Source organism: Macrobrachium nipponense, chromosome 1, assembly GCF_015104395.2.
Source record: "Macrobrachium nipponense isolate FS-2020 chromosome 1, ASM1510439v2, whole genome shotgun sequence".
Classification (NCBI taxonomy): Eukaryota; Metazoa; Arthropoda; class Malacostraca; order Decapoda; family Palaemonidae; genus Macrobrachium; species Macrobrachium nipponense.
Genome location: NC_087200.1, coordinates 53,576,522 through 53,600,097, shown reverse-complemented (window position 1 = coordinate 53,600,097; position 23,576 = coordinate 53,576,522). Strand labels below are relative to the sequence as shown.

The following is a 23,576-nucleotide window of genomic DNA, read 5'->3' as shown; positions in this document are numbered from 1 at the left end:
ATTATCGAGAGACATTAATATATCTCTCTCTACTGTTTATGGCATAAACTTCTGGAGGTATTCCTATGAGAGTCTGCTTCTTAGATGATTTTTTATGAATTTCAAGGTATAAAAACTTCCCTCACAAGAAACTTGAGTAACTGACAAGGTCAGGAGATACTTGTAAGCTACACCAATTATATGATAGGCATCAGTTAACAAGTTGTACCTACTGAGTATCTGCTAACAGCAGACTGGACAATTCTTACATGAACATTTCGTTGCAATTGTACCCTAACTGTCTTCATTTAAATAAGACTCATGTTCATCCTCATCATTCATATCTTTAACGGTGAAGTTTTCCAAGGGTGCATTTTTCAATTTTTCCCAGTGTGTAGCTAGACTCCTTCATTCCAACTTCAAGTTTTCAGCTGTTGCCCGGCTGTCGAACTTAAGCAATAATGGCTTACTGAGTTCTTTAAATAAAGACTCATACTCTTCAATATTGCTGGAATCGATAAATCGTTGTAAAGAGTCCCATGAGAAAGAAATTGATCACTCTGTGTGACTTTGTCCAATAATGGATTATATACCTCAACTTCATAAGCCCTCTCTGTGTCATTCAGCCTTTCATCATAAAGCTTCTCGCCAGGCATCGTTTTCTTCTTTCTAACTCTTTTCAGTGGCAATTCTGTCTGCACCTCCAACTCCCAATCTGTGTTCTCTTCATCTTCTAGCTGTTCATTAGCCCAACAAACAAAATGGTCTCCAGCCACCTTAATACCTCCAAAATCTCTGTTTATTTTATCCAGACTCTCTTTAGTAGTAGCAACCATTCTTTACGCAGAGAGAATATCCATTCTGTTTGTTTGCAAATATTTCGAAAGGGGAGTAGTCTGGTCAAATATACGAAGAAATATTTGAGTAGTCAGTATGGTTTCATATTTGAGTAGTGGTTCAATGTATCCTTTGGCTTTGCTGCGAACATCTGATTCCATATTTTCATGTTCTTGTATGGTAGCCAAAGTTAGCAGAACATCTGTGTATAGGGCAGTATCAGGCTTGCCAAAGTTTCCAAATATTTTTCTTAAAGCATTATCTTTAGCCCACCAGCGAGTTTTTCCGATTGGAGAGAGGAGTTAAGGGCGAGAACTTTTGTTTTCATTCACCCAAAAAATCATTCGCTTATAAGATTCTCTGATAAAGACTGCAATATCATTCCCTACTGAACAGTGTTTTTTTTTATTGCATTGATCTTTATTATATATTTATGTGTCTGTATAATCATAGAATTCTGACTGTGTTGCCCAACCAGTTAGCAATAATGAAATGGAAAAGATGGCATATTGTACACTTACTGGCTGATGGTTAATGAACGATTGCTTACAGAAAATGTTGATAAAGTTATCGGAACAACCATTTATAGGGAAATTTCAAGATTACTCTCTTGCAATGGCTGTATTAAGGTGTGCTGGTGATAAGATTCATGTCCTCTCTCTCTCTCTCTCTCTCTCTCTCTCTGTTTTTTTTATCCAATTCTATTCTCTTTGTTCCCTTATTCTTCAGATTTTAAAGTTTTCTTTCTAACTTTTTTAAAATTTTTATTCTTTATTTTTTTATTAAATTTATTGATTATTTTTTCTTTTTACCATAGACCGGCCCACAGATCCCTTTTAACCACCGGCCCAAGGGGAAAAGTCCCCTTTCTCCAAATGGCCAGTCCGTTGCTGCCTAGATATATGTCAAAGACACCCATAGCTGCCTTTCTTAAAAGTTTTGGATTTCTAGGCATTTGAGCTCCTTCTGGCCCAAGTTCCAGTCACAGTTACACCAAGAACATGAGCCCAGGTCAACACCTGCCTCTTCATTACCTACTGGGTTTTGTTACTGTGTGAGTGCTACTGTATCATATAAGATGCTAATACACAGAGAGAATGCAAGGGACAATAGGCTAGGCTAATGTTTGTCCCTATGTTAGACATAGTCCATTACTATAATTTTTTTTTAAAAATGCATATTTGTGAGGAGGCAGACCTCCTAACACGCCTAAAATTGCAGCTTTAAATGTATCTTCTCCTTTATGATAGTCATATGATACAGATTTGTAAGAAGTTAAACCACTTTTAGTGTGACAGACTGCAGAAATAAGTGTATTTTTAATTTTCCAAGGCTACGCTCCCCAAACTGGGATAGACCTATATCATACCAACATTTCTCATAACATAATTATTAATTTATGATCTGTTCTCTAATTTACTGGCTTTATTATGAATCCATTTTTATAGAGAATTTCTGTTTGCAATTGCAAGTTGAAGTATTATGTACTTGATTTTTTTTAACCATATCCTAACTAAAGTCCCCAATTATCTTGTGGATACAAAATTGCTTCTCTGAGTTATCGCATGGTATTTTTCCTCTAATGTTACAAATACAGATTAAAGTTCACTGTTACAGTATCAGGCATGGATTAAAATTTAACAATACTTCAGAGAATTGGGGGAATACACTCGCCTGAGCAGAAGTATGTCTGAGAGTGGGCAGGAGAAGTCAAACGTTAATAGATACCCCACCAGAAGAACATCTGCTATTCCTCCACCCCATAACTCTGCCACTTGGCCCACTGGCCTGCCAGGCACCCTCCCACCTGTGGCAAAGAAGAGGGAGAAGTTCCCAACCTATCAATGACCCCCAATATTTCTACCCCTGGAGCCCCTCCTTGGCCTGTAAGAGTGGGGCCGAAAGGGACGTTGGTTATCCGACTTAGGCTGAGACGACGAATGAGAGGGCACAGCCAAAGCCGAACTTCTAGACAGCTTACTAAGCAACGATCTCTGCATTTGCTGCTGAACAGGAGGAGGAGGAGGAGGAGGAGGAGGAGGAGGAGGATGAGGAGGGGAGGAGGAGGAGGTGGGAGGAGGAGGAGGAGGAGGAGGAGGAGGAGGAGGAGGAGACAGCCTGGTGCTCTAACCTGTCCTTCGTGTCAGCTCGCCGCTGATCTATCGCATCCTCCAGCTCAATCCAAGGAAACAGGAACTGAGATTCCAACAAGTCCCCATTCCTGAGTGCCAACAAGGACTCAGGATCAAGCAATCTCATCATCCTGGACACGTTGTCTCTTCTGATCAGCAGAAGATTAACCCACAAATTGACACCAAGATGAGCAAGATAAGAAAACACCTTGCCCCCAGACTATAACAAACTGGCAAGAGAAGACACTCACCAACCCTTCTGCAGACCTGTCAGACGCAATCTTGGCAATGGCCGTCGACCACAAGTCTAATCATGACACCGTCTGGAACATAGAAGCTGCCGTAGACTCCATCGCCAAGGCATCCTGTGGTGACAAGGACAGAGCCACCGACCTCAACTGCTCCAAAGTCAACCCTGGCTTGAGATGTATGACGTCTTGGTTAAGATGTTAAGGCAACAAGCAGAGAGAGTTCGTAGCGTAATACTTCCTATGCTTCGTAACGGGTGGAGGAAGCAACTTGGAAGAACCCCTTGACCGAAGAGATCCATCCCGGTCTGACGCAGAGGTGTTCATCTTCTACAAGACCGACTGGACATGCCCCGATAAAGGGAGCTGTAAAGATGATTTAGGATCTTGCGTAGCTCCCAGCAAGGATTCCAAGCTAGAAGGAGTGAAGGACGACCGAGCCTGAGTTCTACTCTCCAGATTGTTGAACTCACAAATGAAATCAACAACTTCAGTAAAAGACAAAAACTCTTGTGAGTCTCCTTCCTCCTGCTCTGGCAATGGAGACCGACGACGAGAAGATGATGCAGGTTTATTCAACACCCCTTCCTCGTGCAAACCAGTTGCAGACCCAGCAGCCAAAGAACCTGAGGCGCCAGCCAACACAGACACCAAAGACCTGTCCTGATTGGAGCCACGCACCAACTCCTGCGACGAACCGATCACAACACTTGGAACACTATGAACACTCGCAATAGATGACTCACGTATGTGTCCACATACGCATCAGTGCAGAGCAGACACGTGTACGTGCGATGGAGAAGCATCTCGAACTCTTGACGCAGAATGAGAATTCTTCGGAGTCGAACCATGAACAGCATCATCGGGAGGGGAAGGCAAACACCCTGGCTGCACCACTTCCACATTTACAACTTTTGATCTTTTCACAGGCGCCTTAAGATCCTTATGAAGACGAATAAGCACTGGAACAGAAGCAGCAGACAAATCACCGACATGTGCACATGTGCGAGGCCGCAACAATCTCGTGGCCCGAAGAAGAGGATGACGCAGCAACAGCAGATTGCACAGGGAATGAAGACGAAACACTAATACTCAGGAACACGGACATGTCGCTCTTCACTTGTTGACAAAGAAATAACAAAAGTCCTTAACCCTCCAACACGCTTCATACGCCAACGCGGTGGAGATGGAGGCGATGGAGGGGAGGAAGACACCACTCCTTCCTTGCTCTTGGCAGGAGAGGGGGAAGGCAATGCAACATGTTTGCTTACAGCCTTCTCAGCAGAGAGAGCAGCAAACATATCCTCCAAAACAGTCTAATCTCTTAAGAACCGCCTGACATAAAGCCTTGGATGGATCCGCAAGAGGACACAGATGACACGGATGGAAGAGGATACGTCCTGGATGGCAGTGATGACGTCACGGGAGCAAACGATGACAACACAGAGGAGCGAAGCAGAGCAGCAGCCCCAACCGACGATACCGACATAGCAAAGAGTGACGTCACTGAAGAAACTGGGAGTGATGTCACTGATGGAAATGACATCGGCTATGGAACTGGGAGTGATGTCACCAACAGCGCTGAGAGAGACGTCACGGCCTCCCCCGACCCAGGCAGCGCACTACAAAACGGCTGACTGCAGGCACCAACATAGAGAAGGCCAGGGGGAGGAGGTAGAGCTAGGGAGGCCTGGGGGGGGGGGACGAATTTCCATGAAATGCGTCAGCAAACCCTCCAATGAGGGTGAAACCCGTAGACCAAGCAACACCCAGAGCACTGCCATTTTGGACGCCTTCGATTATGAAAGAGAAGAAACTGATGAAATAGCCTCCTCCCTCCCGGGAAGCAAATTAACCGCCGAGGGAGAAGGGGCGACATTACACATTAAATCAGTCTGAGGGCCTCCCAATACTTCCAACAACGAATTGATGGAAGAAAAGAAAGGAAACACTGGCACACAAACTCCAGCACCATGGGGTGTGAATGAGGAAAAAGACAAAGCATCTGGGTGAGGAGATGAAAACCCTCCCCACGAAGGAAGAATTGAAACTATGATGCTCCCTACTATAAAATAACTTCCACTGCGATTTAGGCCACACACGACATTCCGGGCGGTGATTCGCTATAGTACAGAAATTAGCATGACACCTGCTGCATGTGGAATGGGGGTCTGTAGCCGAAGAAGCCAGGAAACGAGAACAAGGGAAACCTTCAATCTTCGGGCACATATGTTGGCGAGGCCAAGAAGACACAGAGGAAGCCCTAATAACACAAACACACTTACAGACAAGCAAAACAACCGGGTTGGACGGGGAGTGAGCAACCACATCACTCACCTGGGTGATTAAGAAAAAGACTGAACGTGGTAGTGTGGGGTGCACTATCTTCGACCAGTTTTCACCAGACATACACACACGTTGCCAGATCTCACAGATTCCTTGCTTTACAATCTCCGATTGTTTAACCGGATCCAGCTAGGTGCTAGAAAATTCTCCTATTGTTAACACCTCAGGTTTGTAGCTATGAAAAATACAAATTGTCTCAGAAAATTTGGCATTCTAGCTTGCCAGGGCAACATAGAATTTCCTATTGGGAAAGCCATCCTAATAGGACGCCAAGAATCAATTAAATTTACCTGTAAATGTCTTTTATCAATAAGTCAAAACATTCTCCAACAATATCATTGATATATATATATACTAGATAAACTTTCTTCATACAGTTTTTCACTACAGCCCAAAAATGTTACCATGCACTTTAAAAATCATACAACAAGCTGTGAAATATACAAACTTACACTGAAATAGTCATTAAAGCTGGCCAAAAAAATACTGACAGCATTCTCTGGAATAACAAACTGTCAGAAACTTCACGTGCCTTAGTTTCTTCAGTTGAGACTGTTCTGTAGAAAAAAATCAGATTGTATAAGCAATGCACTGAACGTTTAAAAAATCTAAAAACATCTATCAAGCTTATACTATGCTGTACTACTTACACACAATAACAATACACATTATTAGAGAAACATTTTGCTGTTAGCCATAGCCATGAAACACAAAAATTGAGGTATATCACACTGCTCTTTTACTGTGGATCCTATCCCATATCAATATAGGTTAAAAGATGCTTAGCAAATACAAATATGTATATATACATACTACTATATATACTGTGACAGTACTGAAATTTGTCTTGGTAATCAACAACAACAAAAAATAAATAAATAAATAAAACTTTCCACAATGTCAATTTGTAGGGATGTAAAAATTCCCTTCATAGAGTAGTTTTTTTTAAAAGAGCACTAATATTTCTCCAGTTAATTTCATTATTACAGTAGGTCCTCAATTTACTGTGGGGAATTCGTTCCAGCGCCACGCCTAAAGTTGATTTCTGCCGCAAGTCGTGTTTTGCCATTATCGGCACTTTAAGCACCGTAACTTGATGTTGCATAAAGTTACAGTGCTTTTAACTTAATGCCTATTCTTGCATCAAGTTAAGGTGCTGTAAAATGCTATTAACGGCAGCGAAAAATTGCTGTAAGTCAATGACGCACTGTACTATGTACAATGTAAACTGGCATATCAATAATGCAGAATTGTTTAAATTTATTTTTTTGACGATATGCTTATAATTATAACTTGAATATCAATAATGCATAATCGTTTTAAATTATTTTTTGTCGATATGCTTGTAACTGACAGATTAACATTATAAGCTATGTCTTTTAAAGTTGAAATAATTGTGATGACAAAATGTGACAGGCAATTTTCTGTCAAGGTAGTGAAAAGTAATCTTGTAAAACCTTTTGTGTTTGACCATGTCGACACTTACTCAAACCTGAAGGAATCTCAGTAAGCTGTCATGTCTTAAGAGTTATAAGTTCCATCTTCTTGACAAGAAAATATGAGAACACACATGTAAAATATGTTCCAACTTACCATATTTATATATATTGAAAAATACTAAACTTTTTTACAATATATTTCCTGATCATGTTCCAGTGACCTCTGTATCATCTTTAGTATAAACTAAATTGTTAAATTAATTGTTTACGTCAATTATGAAAAACCATACTTGGTTACCAGCAGGCTTAGAGTTTGTTTGAAATGCATGCAGTCCCCACTTATCGATGCCCTTGGCCATCGGTGATCCAGTTTTATAGATCTTGTCTAGCGAGGACAATAATTGGATTTTCGGCACCGATATGCACCGATCTCTGGTTACTAGCAATCTGATTTTAAAGCATCTGTCTAGCGACGACAATAAACGGATTTTCGGCACCGAAATGTGCCAAACTCTGATAATCAATGATCCAGTTTATGGCGTTTGTCTAATGACAATGATAACTGGATTTTTGGCACTGATACGCGGTGCTCTCTAGTTAACAGCAATCTGGTTTTATGGCGTTTGTCCAGCAACAACGATAACTGGATTTTTGGCACTGATATCGGTGCTGATAACCTGGGATCATTAGTATTATGACAGATTTCTAGTTATCATCTTGCCATCAGGAATGGAAACCTCCACCCCCTACCCCTTTAACCAGGCTCTGCCTGTCAGTAGCATAAGCGAAAGATTGGCCAGGGGAATTCTTGGGGGGAGACTGCCTCAACAAGCAACCTCCATTTTACATTTTTGTAATAAACTAGAAAATGGACACTCTGAACCTCATTTAACCCTTAAACGCAGACTGGATGTATTTTACATTAACATTTTTTGTCTCTCGGGTGCCGACTGGACGTATTTTATGTCGACAAAAATACGTCGACATACAAAAGTTTTTTTAAAAATTCGCTGAACAATACTTTTAGGCCTACCAGCCGAAAACTCTTGAATCACGCGCCTTGGGGGGTGCTGAGAGTTCACGGATCAAGGTGTTGTTTTGTTTACAATCGTTACGCAGGCACGCAAGCGCGAATTTCTTTCTTGCCGCACTAAAAAAGTATCTGTGACACATCTTGGAAATTATTTCGTCACTTTGACATAATTTTTGTACCATTTTAAATTAGCCGTTACATGGAGTATTATATATGAAAATGTGCCCAGTTTTATGTAAAATACAACAATAAAATACTCATGATTGTAGCTTTTATCTGTTTTGAGATATTTTCATATAAATAACGATAAGTGCCAAAATTTCAACCTTCGGTCAACTTTGACTCTACCGAAATGGTCGAAAAAATCAATTGTAAGCTAAAACTCTTATATTTTAGTAATATTCAATCATTTACCTTAATTTTGCAGCTAATTGGAAGTCTCTAGCACAATATTTCGATTTATGGTGAATTTATGAAAAAACTTTTTCCTTACGTCCGCGCGGTAACTCTTCCGAAAAAAATCATACATGCGATTGTGGTAATGTTTGCACCATTTTAAAATTAGCCGTTACATAAAGTTTTATGTATGGAAATGTGTGCAATTTCATGCACAATACAACTAAAAACAAACCATGGTTGTAGCTTTTATCAATTTTGAAGTATTTTCATATAAAAAATGATAAGTGAGAAATTTTTAACCTTCGGTCAACTTTGACTCTACCGAAATGGTCGAAAAACGCAATTGTAAGCTAAAACGCTTATATTCTAGTAATATTCAATCATTTACCTTCATTTTGCAACAAATTGGAAGTCTCTAGCACAATATTTCGATTTATGGTGAATTCATGAAAAAAATAACATTTTCTTTACGTCCGCGCGGTAACTCTTCCGAAAAAATCATACATGCGATTGTGGTAATGTTTGCACCATTTTAAATTGGCCGTTACATAAAGTTTTATATTTGAAAATGTGCGCAATTTCATGTAGAATACAACAAAAAATAATTGAAGGTTGTAGCTTTTCTCATTTTTGAAATATTTGCATATAAATCACAATAGAAAAAAACCACGTTCGGTCAACTTTGACTCTACCGAAATGGTCGAAAAATGCAATTGTAAGCTAAAACTCTTACAGTCTAGTAATATTCAGTCATTTATCTTCATCTTGAAACAAATTCGAAGTCTCTAGCACAATATTTAGATTTATGGCGAATTTAAAAAAACACTTTCCTTCCCTCAGTGCGCGGATTCTCCGCCACAAATCTTAGAATGCGTACGTCCCATTCTCGGAATATTTGCTCCATTTCATATTAGGCATTTCATAGTGTTTTACATATGAAAATGTACGCAATTTCATGTAGAATAAAACGAAAAATATTTGAAGGTTGTAGCTTTTCTAATTTCCGAAATAATTGCATATAAATAAAATATATAAAAAAATTTGACATTCGGTCAACTTTAACTCGTCAGATATGGTTGAAAACTGCAATTGTAAGCTAATACTCTTACAGTATAGTAATATTCAATCATTTGTCTTCATTTTGAAAGAAATTGGAAGTCTCTAGGACAATATTTAGATTTATGGTGAATTTTTGAAAAAAATATTTGTTTACGTCCGCGCGTTATGAATTCATGCATTATTCTGAGATAATATTTTCTCTGTGTTGCCTTTATTGTTTTACAATGTGTTATATACCAAAATGATCACAATTTAGTGTACATTACAAAAAAAAAGTAACTTGTTACCTTTAACCGTTTTGCGCACAGCGTGATTTGAATACAATTATATATGAAATTTTGTTTTTGTGCTATCATACATCGCATTATTTATATATGATAATGACAATTTTTTTCATTTCTGATGGTTGCATACTAAACTTCAGCCAATGACAAAAAAAAGCCAAATATGAACTCTTAATCTTGAAAACTAAGCACGCTGTGATTTTTTGAAAAAAATATTTTTTCCGCTTCCGCACTCACTCCGAAACACCTCCGGCACACGGGAGACAATTTTTATTTTACCGCTTCGGCGTTTAAGGGTTAATATGTGTATCACCTCTACATAGAAGGCAGTCACTGGTTATCAGCATTCCAGTTTTAGGCCCTTCTCTAGCACTGAAAATTGCCAAAAATCAGTGATTTTTGGCACAGAAATGCACAGATTTCTGATTATGGCAAACAGAAATGCCATTAACCGGTTAGCAGCGCCAAACTCTGGTAATTGCCAATTTTTGGTTATCAGTGATTTTCGCATATCATCAAGCTGTGGGAATGCAACCCCTGCCGATAACTGGGGACTGCCTATGTACACTGTGTCTTTTTTTTTCCCCTTGACCTTGATGCATTTCATTACAATTTACAGCAGAGTAATGTACATATCTTCTTTAAAAACATGGAAAATCATAGATGTAAAAATATGAGACAAAACAATCTCTACCAAGTTAAACCCATGCCAGAGAATGAGTTATATGGTTATGTATACATGCTCAAACAAGTGGTGGCAGGGTTTCAAAATTTCTCGTTCACCTGCCTGACGCATATTCATGCCTTATTAATCTATTTTCCTTTTCAAAGATGGAAGAAATCTTATGTAATGACATTAAAAACAGTCACTGATATCTTTAGAACATCATATTATGTTATTGTGTAAAACTATTTTCCATATAGCAAAATTGACATGAACGAAACGAAGTGATAAAAAACATAATTTCACAACCACTGATATACATTACCAAATATATAGGAGACACCTACCGCTAGTAGTATCGCATAAACATAGTCCTTACATTATTATTTCAATATTAAGTTGAAGGTATTTGAACAATTCCATCTGTTAAATTTTACAGAAAACATTGGAAATTCACAAAATGCTCTCAAAAAAAAGAAAAAAAAGAAAAGAAAATGATAACCTAACAGTATGAACCATGCGATCTCACTCTATTGCTTGTGGTGTCGTTATATGTGTGGGAATCTAATATCAATGTGTCATTTATCGGTCTATGAAACATCCCTCGCTAAGTGAGAGACAATTATTGCACTGCATTCGGTGCAAGTTCCTGTTGGAAAGATATCAAGAAAGCTTAATATACCAGAGAATCATACATAGATGAATCAAATTGTTTAGAGAATAGCAAAGTTTAGAACATGGGCCTGAGCTGGAACTCCTCGAAGCACCACAAGAGAGCAAAGACAAAACAGTAGTGTAAATGTTGCTGAGCAACATTCATTTGTGGATTTTGAATTCTAGCGCCTCATCACAATATTGCTGAACCAGGAATCATGACTAGCTCTACACTTATGACTGATGTCTGATGAATAGTTTAGATGGAGAGGAAGAAATTTTTAAAAATATACTTGAAATCTTTGATAGATGTCTACTGAATAAGTCTAATGAATAAGCAAACCTACCTTTGATGGATGAGAGATTCTGTTAGGTTTACTCTTTTTCTTTGTTTTGTTTTTTATCAGTGTCCAGTGAATACCACGGATAGGAAAGGGAACATATTCAATGATGCATGCATTTTTTTTCTTCAAAACCTAAAGAATACATTTTATTGGGAGATACTTTATCAACATCGGCATAATCCCTCCATCACTCCTATATGGCACCTCCGCTCCCCTCAGGTGACTCAATCCGACTTCTCACCACGAACTCCATCACATGAAAGCATCACTAATGATAATGGTTATTTTAAAATTCTCCTCATCAACAACGGGAGCCTTAAAATGCATGTTTATAAAATATTTTCTGTTCAAAGTAATTTTATCTTTCATTCCCCAAAATATTCGCATGCACTCGTGTTACACCCTGTATAATTGCTGTAGCTGTCAAATAGCAACCCCTGATTAAAGCAGTAGGTTTTTATTTTATAAAAAAAAATCTGGAATAGATTTAAACGAGAACGTCACCTTTCATATTTCTTATCCTTTCAGCTACTTATAATATGCTTATGGTAGTAGGTCTAGCCATACATGTGGAACTAATTTTAATTCATTTCTATTCAGAAGAAATAAATAGCTATAGAAAGATCAACCCAAGAAAGCTTGTATGAAAGTAAGCCTTTCTTAATATATTCATCAGTTTTGACTCCCACAGCTTTCCAATATGTCTAGATGAAACAAGATGATATGCAATGAATTCGATGAAAAATAAAAGACTGAATTATATTCGTTGGATTTTTTTATGATTGCTTTTTGACTTTGAATAGCTAGGTCTGAGTAAATTATGTTAAGCAATTATGAAAAGGATAAGAAAAAGGAGAACATGGTCAATAAAAAAAGAATAATGGGAATAATCAAATAAAGCAAATTGATATAGATACTATTGTTGATTTAAATATTCATTCACATTATGTATATCCGAGAGAGTATACTGCTGAAAATAGACCTAGGCTAATCATGTTCATGTGTGAAAATCAGAAGTCAAATTTAGGCCCACTAAATGTGTCATGCAAATTATTTTATTGATCAAAGGGCAAAATTAGTTTAAATAAACATCGCTATTAAAGAATGTTGACGCCTTAATGTATTATTTATCGGTTGTAGAAGATGAAATGACAACACCCCATGCAGTACGATACGTTGGGTCAAGACTCGAGCGGCAGTAAAGCCAACTTCAAAAGGCTTATGATGTCAAGAAGCTAGAGTTGAGAATAAAATTAGAATTCGTGGACCCATTGGTCTATATTTTCCTACTTTGCAAAATAATTATCTTTGATATATTGAATAAGTCTACTCAGTTCTAATGTAATTTATTTCAAGTATAGCACCTTTGAAAGGAAATATTATTTATTGTTAAGTAATTTATCTGGCACCTGCAAATGGCAATATTTCCATAACGAACAATGAATTAAGAAACTACGCCAATTCTTTGTGTGCTGACTGTATGTACTCTATGCATACAATTGCGTTTATCCTTTGGATTTAAAAAAAAATGAGAAAATTCAGTAAAAATATAAATGAAAATCCATAAAACATAAATAAAAAACTGCAAGCATACCAACATGAAACAAAACAAGCTCTAGCAAGTCAGACATCTATCTAGCCCTCTACCCATTCAAAGAAACATCCTCACCCCTTCCCAGCCAAGGAAACTGCTCCCCAGCTCTACCCGCCTTCTTCTCTGTATGAGTTTCTTTACACAGGCTTACTGCCCCTCCTCTCCCATGGTGCTCAGCTCTCCGACCCACACCACCAACTTGGAAACTTCTCTAGGCCTCCCCCAACACCCAAAACTCTTTCTCAATCTGTTATTAACCCTCTTACGCTGATTGGACATATTAAACGTCGAGTCAAAATGTCTCCCGTATGCCGATTGGACGTATTATACGTCGACTCAAAAAAGTTTTTTTTTAAATTTGCGGAAAAATACTTATAGGCCTACCAGCCGAAAACTTTTGAATCACGCGCCTTCGGGGATGCTTGGAGTTCACGGATAGAGGCGTTGTTTTGTTTATAATCGTTACACAGGCACGCAAGTGCGAATTTCTTTCTTATCGCACTAAAAAGTATCAGTGACACATCTCGGAAATTATTTTGTCACTTTGACATAATTTTTGCACCATTTTAAATTATCCGTTACATGGAGTATTATATATGAAAATGTGCGCAATTTCATGTAGAATACAACAGAAAAATACTCATGATTGTAGCTTTTATCAGTTTATAAATATTTTCATATAAATAACGATAAGTGCCAAAATTTCAGCCTTCGGTCAACTTTGACTCAACCGAAATGGTCGAAAAACGCAATTGTAAACTAAAACACTTTTATTATAGTAATATTCAATCATTTGCCTTCATTTTGCAACAAATCTGACGTCTCTAGCACAATATTTCAATTTATGGTGAATTTATGAAAAAACTTTTTCCTTGCGTCCGTGCGGTAACTCTTCCGATAAATTTTTTTGTGCGATTGTCCTAATGTTTGCACCATTTTAAATTTGCCGTTACATAAAGTTTTATATATGGAAATGTGTGCAATTTCATGTAGACTACAACTAAAAACAACCCATGGTTGTAGCTTTTATCAGTTTTGAAATATTTTCATATAAATAACGATAAGTGCAAAAATTTCAACCTTCAGTCAACTTTGACTCTACCGAAATGGTCGAAAAACGCAATTGTAAGTTAAAACTCTTATATTCTAGTAATATTCAATCATTTACCTTCATTTTGCAATGAATTGGAAGTCTCTAGCACAATATTTCGATTTATGGTGAATTTATGAAAAAAAAACCATTTTCCTTACGTCCGCGCGGTAACTCTTCCGAAACAATCAGAAATTTTTTTGTGCGATTGTCGAAATGTTTGCACCATTTAAAATTAGCCGTTACATAAAGTTTTATATACGAAAATGTGCGCAATTTCATTTAGAATACAACAATAAATGATTGAAGGTTGTAGCTTTTCTCTTTTTCAAAATATTTGCATATAAATCACGATAAATAGAAAAAAAACCACGTTCAGTCAACTTTGACTACCGAAATAGTTGAAAAACGCAATTGTAAGCTAAAACTCTTACAATCTAGTAATATACAGTCATTTATCTTCATTTTGAAACAAATTTGAATTGTCTAGCACAATATTTAGATTTATGGTGAATTTAAAAAAAAAAAAAATTTTCCTCCACACGCCGATTCGCGGCCGAAAATCTCCGAAATGTGTATGTCGCATTATCCTAATATTTACTCCTTTTCATATTAGCCGTTTTATAGAGTTTCATATATGAAAATATGCGCAAATTCCTGAAGACTACAACAAAAAATAATTGAAGGTTTTAGCTTTTCTCATTTCTGAAATATTTGCATAAAAAATATAAATATATATATAAAAATTTTGACATTCGGTCAACTTTAACTCGTCCGAAATGGTCAAAATCTGCAATTCTAATCTAAAAATCTTACAATATCGTAATATTCAATCATTTTTCTTCATTTTGAAACAAATTGGAAGTCTCTAGAACAATATTAGATTTACGGTGAATTTTTGAAAAAAACATTTTTTTACGTCCGCACGTTACGAATTTGTGCATCATTTTGTGATAATATTTTTCTGGTGTTGCTTTTATCGTTCTACAATGTATTATATATCAAAATGATTGCAATTTAGTGTAAAATACAATGGAAAAAGGTAACTCGTTAGCTTTAACCGTTTTTCACACAGCGCGATTTGAATACAATTATGTATGAATTTTTTTTTTCGCTACCCTATATCGTATTATTTACATATGATAATGATATTTTTTTTCATTTCTGATGGTTGCATACTAAACTTCAGGCAATGACAAAAAAAGGAGCCAAAAATGAACTCTTCATCTTCAAAACTAAGAGCGCTGTGATTTTTTGAAAAAATTATTTTTCCCGCTTCCGCGCTCACTCCAAACGCGCCCCGGCATACGGGAGAGGTTTTGATTTTTAGGACTTCGGCGTAAGAGGGTTAAGTGTAAGCAGTGTTACTAAAATTTTTCTGATGCTGCACAGCATTGGTGTGCAGGTTTTTGAAAATTTTCAAAATTTATATAACTTTCATATATCTTTGGAACCTTGGTCCCTGGTTCATGTGTGTCAGATAATGTTAAGTTACGGTTAATGATGATCCACATAATTGAAGTATTACTGTACAGTCTTATGAAGATCTTTTAAACTCTATCATCTCTTTAGCAATAATCCCAAACCGTTCAAGCTTAGTATGTTAACCTACTGTAGCTCTGTTGAATGTTTGGAAGTAATTTGCTGTTTATTCCAGGAATTCATTTTTCTACATGGATTCCTTTCCTGTATTTATAGACCTAACTCTAAACCTCTATACAAAATACTTTCTTAACATTTTATTTTAGGACAGTAATTCCTAATCTCAGAATGCATAATGCATATGTACATTGCTGCATATACACACCAAACCAGAAACACAAATATAAAATAATTTATAAAGTATTTTTTCTGGTTGTGTACAGATGGTAGTTAAGTAAGCAAGAAGCTGTACGATGTTGGTGAGTTTTCACATATCCTGAAAAGCACTTCTACGGTTGCAATTGAACATTTATTTTACTATAAAGCAGCATTCAATAATCTTTCGGAATATGCTGATAGGCATTACTTCTCAAATGTTATGCAAAATTTCAAGGAAATCAACATGATCTATTCGAACAGCATTTAGTAATTACTTTTTTAATACACTTTCATAAAATTGATGAATTATCTTACATTCTCATAAAAATTATGTGCTTTCATTTTAACTTTCATAAAATTCTCTTTCGAACATTTTTCCCAATTACAGAACACAATAATATTGTGTGGCCTCCATTTCATAACAACTTGGACAGGTTGAGGTGGCATCAGTACATTTTTCCACACTCTCAACTGTTCCACTTGAAGGCCACTGGAATTCTCAGTGACCTCTACTTCTGACACCTTGAAAATCAAGGGTGGAGAAGCAAGCTCTTTTACTAGTACATCATCAGCTCAAAAGATTTCTCTGAATATACAAGTACATATCTTTATTCATGGATACTACTGTGGAGATGATCAAAATAATTTCCCAACATGATTCCTTGCAGGAAGAAGTCAAACATATCTCCCAGCCACAGCTCTAAGGTGTTGATATCTAATGTTCTTGCAAGGTTTAAAAGTGAGAGTTTAGCTTATTTCACACCAAATTTTGTCACAGATTATCAAAGTTTATTCACAAAAAGGAGTTAACCCCGTAAAGCCGAGAGCTTTTCAATAACAATTTCCTTGATAGTGTGGTAGCAATAACCAGTGACGTTCGCCTACAGAGATTTCCTTCCAAAATGCTGAATGTTCTGCATAAACACCTTTTCATAAATATCAGCCTGAACTACTTACCGTGTTGAAGTATCAATATCTTCCAAACAGGTAACCTCTTGATTGTTGACCTCAAACTTAATAATTGGCACACCACTTGTAGCAGAAGTAACAGTGTTCACATTAACTGCACCTGAAGTAGTTGGTAAATCTATCACAGCTACACAGCCAACTGGTTCACCCTTCACAGCTTTACCTGCACATCAAATAAAAATAGATAAGCTCTTCTCAAGATCTAAATGTTATATAAAAAAACTCACAATATTGTCTGTTCTGCACAATGGTTTACTTTTAAATGTTTTGCAAAAAAACTAATATGTACTCTTATAAAAATTTGGTACCCTAAAAGCTTTTAAAAATCTGCTTGTAATCAAAGCAGAACTGACATGCAATGACTGTATTTGCATCTGGTCTACATTTAACTGTAATTTGAATGTCAAGTGTAAGCTTATTTACAGTTTGAATAATAATAAATCAGAAAATATATCTCTTAACTTATCTGTATACCATACAGCTTATGCTGATAACTTCTCAAGGTAACATTAACTGTATTAAACAAAAACTTCTTTCAGTTTTCTTCTTTTTCAATTAACTGTATTTTCACCTTCACAAGTAGTAAAGTCCACTCCATTTTCTGATGCCAAAAGAAATTTTTATTATTAACACTAATTTCACTTTATATTTTCAAATATACAAACATTTTCAGTTTGTATTTTACTACTGCAGACAGAGGAAGCAGATAAGAGTGATATAAACTACACCAGTCATCAGTTTAACCTACAGTGATCCTCTTAAACTAATGACAAAAGACTGTCCTCTCTTGAGCTAATAACATGGATTCTGCTTAAAACATGGGGGTTTTATGTCAGCAAAAATAAAAATTTTTAAAAAATTTTGAGCACTTTCAGAAAATATAAAATGCACAAACCTTACTATTAGACATGCACTAAACAGTGCCAAGGTTACAAGATTCAAATTCCTTTCATTCAAATGAATGAAATACTTCTAAGCAGTACAGGAATACTGCACAATTTTACTCCCTCTAATTGCAAGTGTTGTACATCAAATACTGGAACGCAGTTTTACACGTACAGGGAAAAATGTAGCAAACAACACTAAAAATTTTGGCACCTAAACTTTGTAACACTTACAGTCACTAATACTCATCTACAGTGTCACTGCAGTGTCTGCTCTTATAAAAAGGCAATAAAAAGTTATAAATTCCACCATCAAACTGACAGCTCATGGGGATATTTTCTCAAATGTGCCCCATCAGTCGAAAATTTATCATTTTGTCTAGTAATTTGCATAGGCAACTTATTAAAGACATTGGTCTGTTGTAATTATTTACATTACTGGGATCCTTTCTAGGTTTGGTGATAAGAGCTAGTATAGCATTTTACCATTCATCAGGATATACATTTCAAATTCATAATTGAGTATGAAAATGTAATAGGTCTGACTTTGTCTAAGGTGACAAGTGGCATATCATCTCAAAACAAATACTATACATATTGTTACCTCCAGGAAGAGATTTATATTCCAAATCTTCATTATTAAATTTTCTATTATAATATATATCTTCCTAAGTTTAAAAATTCATCTTTATTAATTCTGTATTATTTTTCTTTGTGCAGAAGGGTTCATCTAAATTCTTATCATTACGTATTTACATTTGCTAGTCTAGGTGGTTTAACATCGGTACCATTTATTTTCCTCAATTTTTTCCATTTTTTGCATGGGAGCATTATTAGAGAGATCTGATACACATTTCCAAAATGAAATTATTCTTCCTTGAATTATTTCTTCTGGAAATTTTGCTGATATTTTGTTGTATGGAAATTTTAATGTATCAATTTCTGATAATGATAGTCATTTTTGTAAAAGCCCTCTAATATCAGTAATGTTTTATTCATTGAATTTTTTATTCAAGTCTCCCTACTGAGTGTTTTATTCTTATCAATTCTGCTAGCTTATGAAACCACCATGGAACTTGGTTATTTGCTGGATGAGATTCTGAATTTGCTGTTGCTTTATCAGCAGCATTTTTAGTGAAATAAATAAAAAATTTATATTAGTTTCATTATGGCCCTTTAAATATTCAAATGGTGTGATGTCCCGAGTGAGCATTTCATATACATAGCTCCCAATCTGCTTTATAAAAGTTATAACAAGAGACATGCTTTGCAAGGTTACTTTCTAACAAGGAAATCAGTAGTAGTATTGGGAAATGAACATTGGTGTACAAGTTCTTCAAATGCAATCTTTCTACTATATACTTGATGCACATGAGCGTTACGTCTGCTAAGGAAAACGTTCCATGTGTTTTTGACAAATGTGCTGATTTCACCATTCATACAGCAAATATCACTTGAATCCATGAATTCATCTATTTTGCATCCTGCTCTATCTGAGTTTGTACAGTTATAGTCCCATTTTGGGTTCTGAGCATTAAAAATCACCTATGTACTACCAATATAGTATTGTTCTTTAACATTATCAAATTTTATATATTTTTTCTATACCATGAGTATTTGCATACCTTACTATTTTTACTGATGTGGTCTTATTTAAAGTTGGCAAACCTTAAAGCTTATGTTGTCATGTGGTTTTGTTAATGTATATACAGGCTGGCCGCCTGCCATGGTTTAAAAGGAGAATCACTTGGAATTTTTCAAGACGTACTGGCATGGCTTGCCTATGCATATAACAATAATGTTGGAGTGTATTCCATCAAGATTCTCCAAGGAATCTGATAACATTTTGCAGTGGAACCTTAAATGATATTTGATGATGATGTGAATGAAAAGGGGAAAATACTTAATAAAAAATATGAATGATAGCAAAGTAATTCATAAAACTCGCTGGTGCTAGTCACAGAACAGTACAGTGGACCCCCCGTATTCGCGTTCTCCGGATTCGCGGACTCACACATTCGCGGATTTCTCTCGGGAATGTTTCCCTGCATTATTCGCGGAAAATTCGAACATTCGCAGTATTTTTCTATGAGAAATATCCACAAATTCCTGGTTTTTGTTATCAATTTCATCATAAAATGCACTTTTTGTGATAAAACTAATAGAAAAACTAAGTATGAAAATTTTTAGTGGTTTTTCTTAAGTTTTAACTAACAAAATAGGCTGTTTTTAGCATTTTTATAGGGGTTCCAAACATTCGCGGATTCTAACTATTCGCGGGGGGGTCTGGTATGCATCCCCCGCGAATACCGGGGGACCACTGTATAGGGAATACGTCAAAGTTGAGGTAGATCTACAAAGAATGAGCCGACTGTCAGTTACGAACAGTATGTGTGTAATTGTGTAATCTTATCTTAAGGACAACAACTGAAGCAAAGTGAGGGCCCCAACTGGTTTGTGGTGACTAGATACGTTCATGTTAGAATCACCAAATATCATTGATATGTAATGATTTACTAGTCATTACTAGTACGCATACAGTGCAATTGCACTTCCTTTAACCACAGATCTAAAAATTTTAGATCAAAATCACTTTTTAAAAAATCACTTCTGTGGCTATTGATCTACGGTATATTACAACAGACAAATTTATCTAGGAAAATGCCACAATAATTGAAATGGGCACTATACGTAATGAGTGTGTTGTGAAACATTACCAATGGGCACTATACGTAATGAGTGTGTTGTGAAACATTACCAATGTCAAATCTCATCAGGACAGATGCAGCTTTAACTGCTAATTCAACATTTCCTTAATGCTTAAAATTCTTTAAAATCATACAACCCTAGTACAATTTCACTGAATGCATAATTGGAATGTAGAATAACCAGTTACTTGTAAGATGGAAAATTCTTTAATCAATATGTATTTTTCATAACTAACATTCTACTGAATGTGTAAATCAATACTGAAACATAAAATTAGTAGAGTCTAATGCCCTAACTTTTCAATTTAGCAGCTGTATGAAGATATGAGCAGTACCTTGCAACTGCACATTTACCAAAGGATACAAATATTTCAGAATTGTAATTTACACTTACCCCTCGAATATGCTTTTACTGAATTAGCTGTCTTTGGCTTTGATGGTGTTACTGATGGACGCTTCACTGCATTCGTGATATCCAGGTCCCTTGCCTATAAAAAAAAATCAGAAGATATGTGGAAATAAACACAAGAAAAGATATAAAATGGTATACTTTATGCAACTGTAGTTCAGACTTGCAAGTTTCCCTCATATCTTCAGTTTACAATCACTGACTTAAGGTGATTCAATCTTATGATGCCTTTTCAGTACATTAACTTGATGTTGCATCAAGTTACAGTGCTAATGGCAAAATTAGGCATCAAGCTAATGGCTCACAATGCTGTAAGTTGATGCAACATCAATTTACAGCACCAAACATCAAGTTCTGGCAATGTAAGCACTGTTAAAGCACCGATAACAGCGAAACACCAACTGACTGCAGAAATCAACCGAAACAGATCACCCTATGTATGTTGAAGATCTACTTGTACTATTTTTCTTTCATTGATCTTACTGAGTATGACATATTTTCTGAAAACTGTATAGTACTTATAAAATTTATCACCATAACTGGTAACATCTTTTTCTTTTATATGGTATATGACTTTGTTAAGTCTGCAAACAGGATATATATGAATATAATTTTTGAGAGCACAGCCACTGTTCATCCGCTAAAGAGTTACTCTTATGGTCCCTCCGGGGCTCCATGAGACAGACCAAACAATTTCAAAGAATTCTCTCACATTTGGTCTCTGCTAGAATAGTGCCTTTGATAGAAAGGGATAGACAGAGCAAGGCAAGAGGGCTCTTTCACTTGCCTACATCAATTGCTCAATTTTCCTTCCCCTTTCTCACACAGATGAGAAAACAGCACAAAAACTGGTTAAGATCCCCTGTATTCATGGTCTGTCATAAAATTTACATGGGCCCTACTGTGCTCTGGAATTTTCGAAGGCCATGTAAATGAAATTTTGCAGTTACCTGTTGAGGAAAGCTAAGTGCCTATACTCTGTTTTTTTCCATCTGTCCACCTGCCTGTGGTGTTTGTGTATGGCTTTAGATAGTTACGCTATGTGTAAGTTTAAGGTAAATAAAAGGATATCTGGGTGTACATTTGCAACTGGAAAGTGTTTTAATAATTTACTGTATGTGAATTAGTACATACACCATTAATATTCAAAATAGGTATTGTTATTATTGTTGAATGCAAGTTGCCATTTTGGGGTGGCGAATGGAACAGCCAGGCGCAGTGGTGGGAAAATTGCTTCTCTCACTGTTCACTACGGCAAGATGTCAACTTTATTGGACCACACCTACTCTGCTACTAAGCTACGTGTTACTTCATTACACGTAAGCATATCAGTATATACGTACTTTTAATTTTTATAAAGTGCGTTTTAACCAGATACGATATGACGTAACTTGGTTTAGCATCTGTTTAATGGAATTTGCGTCTGGCTGTTCCATTTGCCACGCCGATAAGGCAGCTTACATTCAACAATAATAACAATACGTATCTTATTTCGAATATTAATGGTGTAATTCGCATACAGTAAATTACTAAAACACTTTTCAGTTGCAAATATACACCCATATGTATATCCTTTTATTTACCTAAAATTTACACATAGAGTAACTATTTAAAGCCCGGGACGCAGTGTTACCATACACAAACACCACAGGCGGGTGGACAGATGGAAAAAACCGAGTATAGTCTTAAGCTCCTGTAAACATTTTTTCCATATAATTCCTCAGTTTAAACATAATTGTTAAAATCTGACAGCTAGTGTATCTGTCAAGGTTCCAGGTAGATGTGGCATTATGATTAGCTAAAGTGAAATCAATGTTTCCAATATCGTAAGCTTACTGTGATAAAGTTGGAAAATGTTTTTTCAGTAATACATCTGAAAGCTTACATACAAATAACCATCACACCTCCTTATTTAGACCATAAGCATGCAGATTTATATTGATAATATAACAATACAAGCACACTAAAGGGATTTTGACGTAGGAAAAATCTATTTCTGGGTGATTGGCTCGTGTCGCCCTATGAAAGTATCCTTAATATCATTCTTTCTAGGTAAATTAGCCTAAAATTACCAGAGAAAAACAAAAACAAAATTAAGAAAAATGTCAGTAAAACTGGACTCGCTCACTCTAAAAAGAAGTGTCGGTATGATAAAGGGGCGAGTGTGGAACACTACCACGAGCCAAACACCATTAGACTTCCTGTCAGAATCCCCCCAAGAGAGAGCTGATACCAACGGGCGATGCAGCCTCTACTACTACTACTAGAGGACGCCACGGACAGCAGCGCCCTAGCGGACATCCTTAAATAAAACAGTTTAAATACATCTTGTCCTGCAGGGAAAACAAACTATCAAAAAAGGGGGGGTTTCATAGGGCGACACGAGCCAATCACCCAGAAATAGATTTTTCCTACGTCAAAATCCCTTTTCTGGGCTCAGCTCGTGTCGGCCTATGAAAGTGTACCAGAGAAACGGACAAGATGGGAAAAAGGACAAATGAAAATCAGTTGTAAAAAAGAGATATATAATATAAGTGAATCAGGGACATTACAGTATACAAACAAAGTACTTAAAGCTAACTTATCCTAAAACAATGACATGATAAAGAAAGCAATCAATATAAAGTACTTAAAATTAACTTATATTAAACATAGTAATACCCAGTAATGTAATATAACAAAATTTGATTCACTTAATTATGAC

General features: G+C 36.2%; 1 protein-coding gene across 2 annotated transcripts in view; it reads right to left on the bottom strand.

The window, feature by feature from the left end:
• Positions 1 to 23,576, bottom strand: part of LOC135219304 (uncharacterized) — a 347,240-nt gene that overhangs the window by 39,541 nt on the left and 284,123 nt on the right. For both annotated transcript variants that reach the window (XM_064255961.1, XM_064255960.1), the window contains exons 20-22: positions 20,858 to 20,951; positions 16,860 to 17,034; positions 5,995 to 6,099 (exon numbers count right to left, since the gene is read on the bottom strand). In XM_064255961.1, the coding sequence (XP_064112031.1) occupies positions 5,995 to 6,099; positions 16,860 to 17,034; positions 20,858 to 20,951 (374 nt within the window). The remainder of the gene's footprint in view (positions 1 to 5,994; positions 6,100 to 16,859; positions 17,035 to 20,857; positions 20,952 to 23,576) is intronic.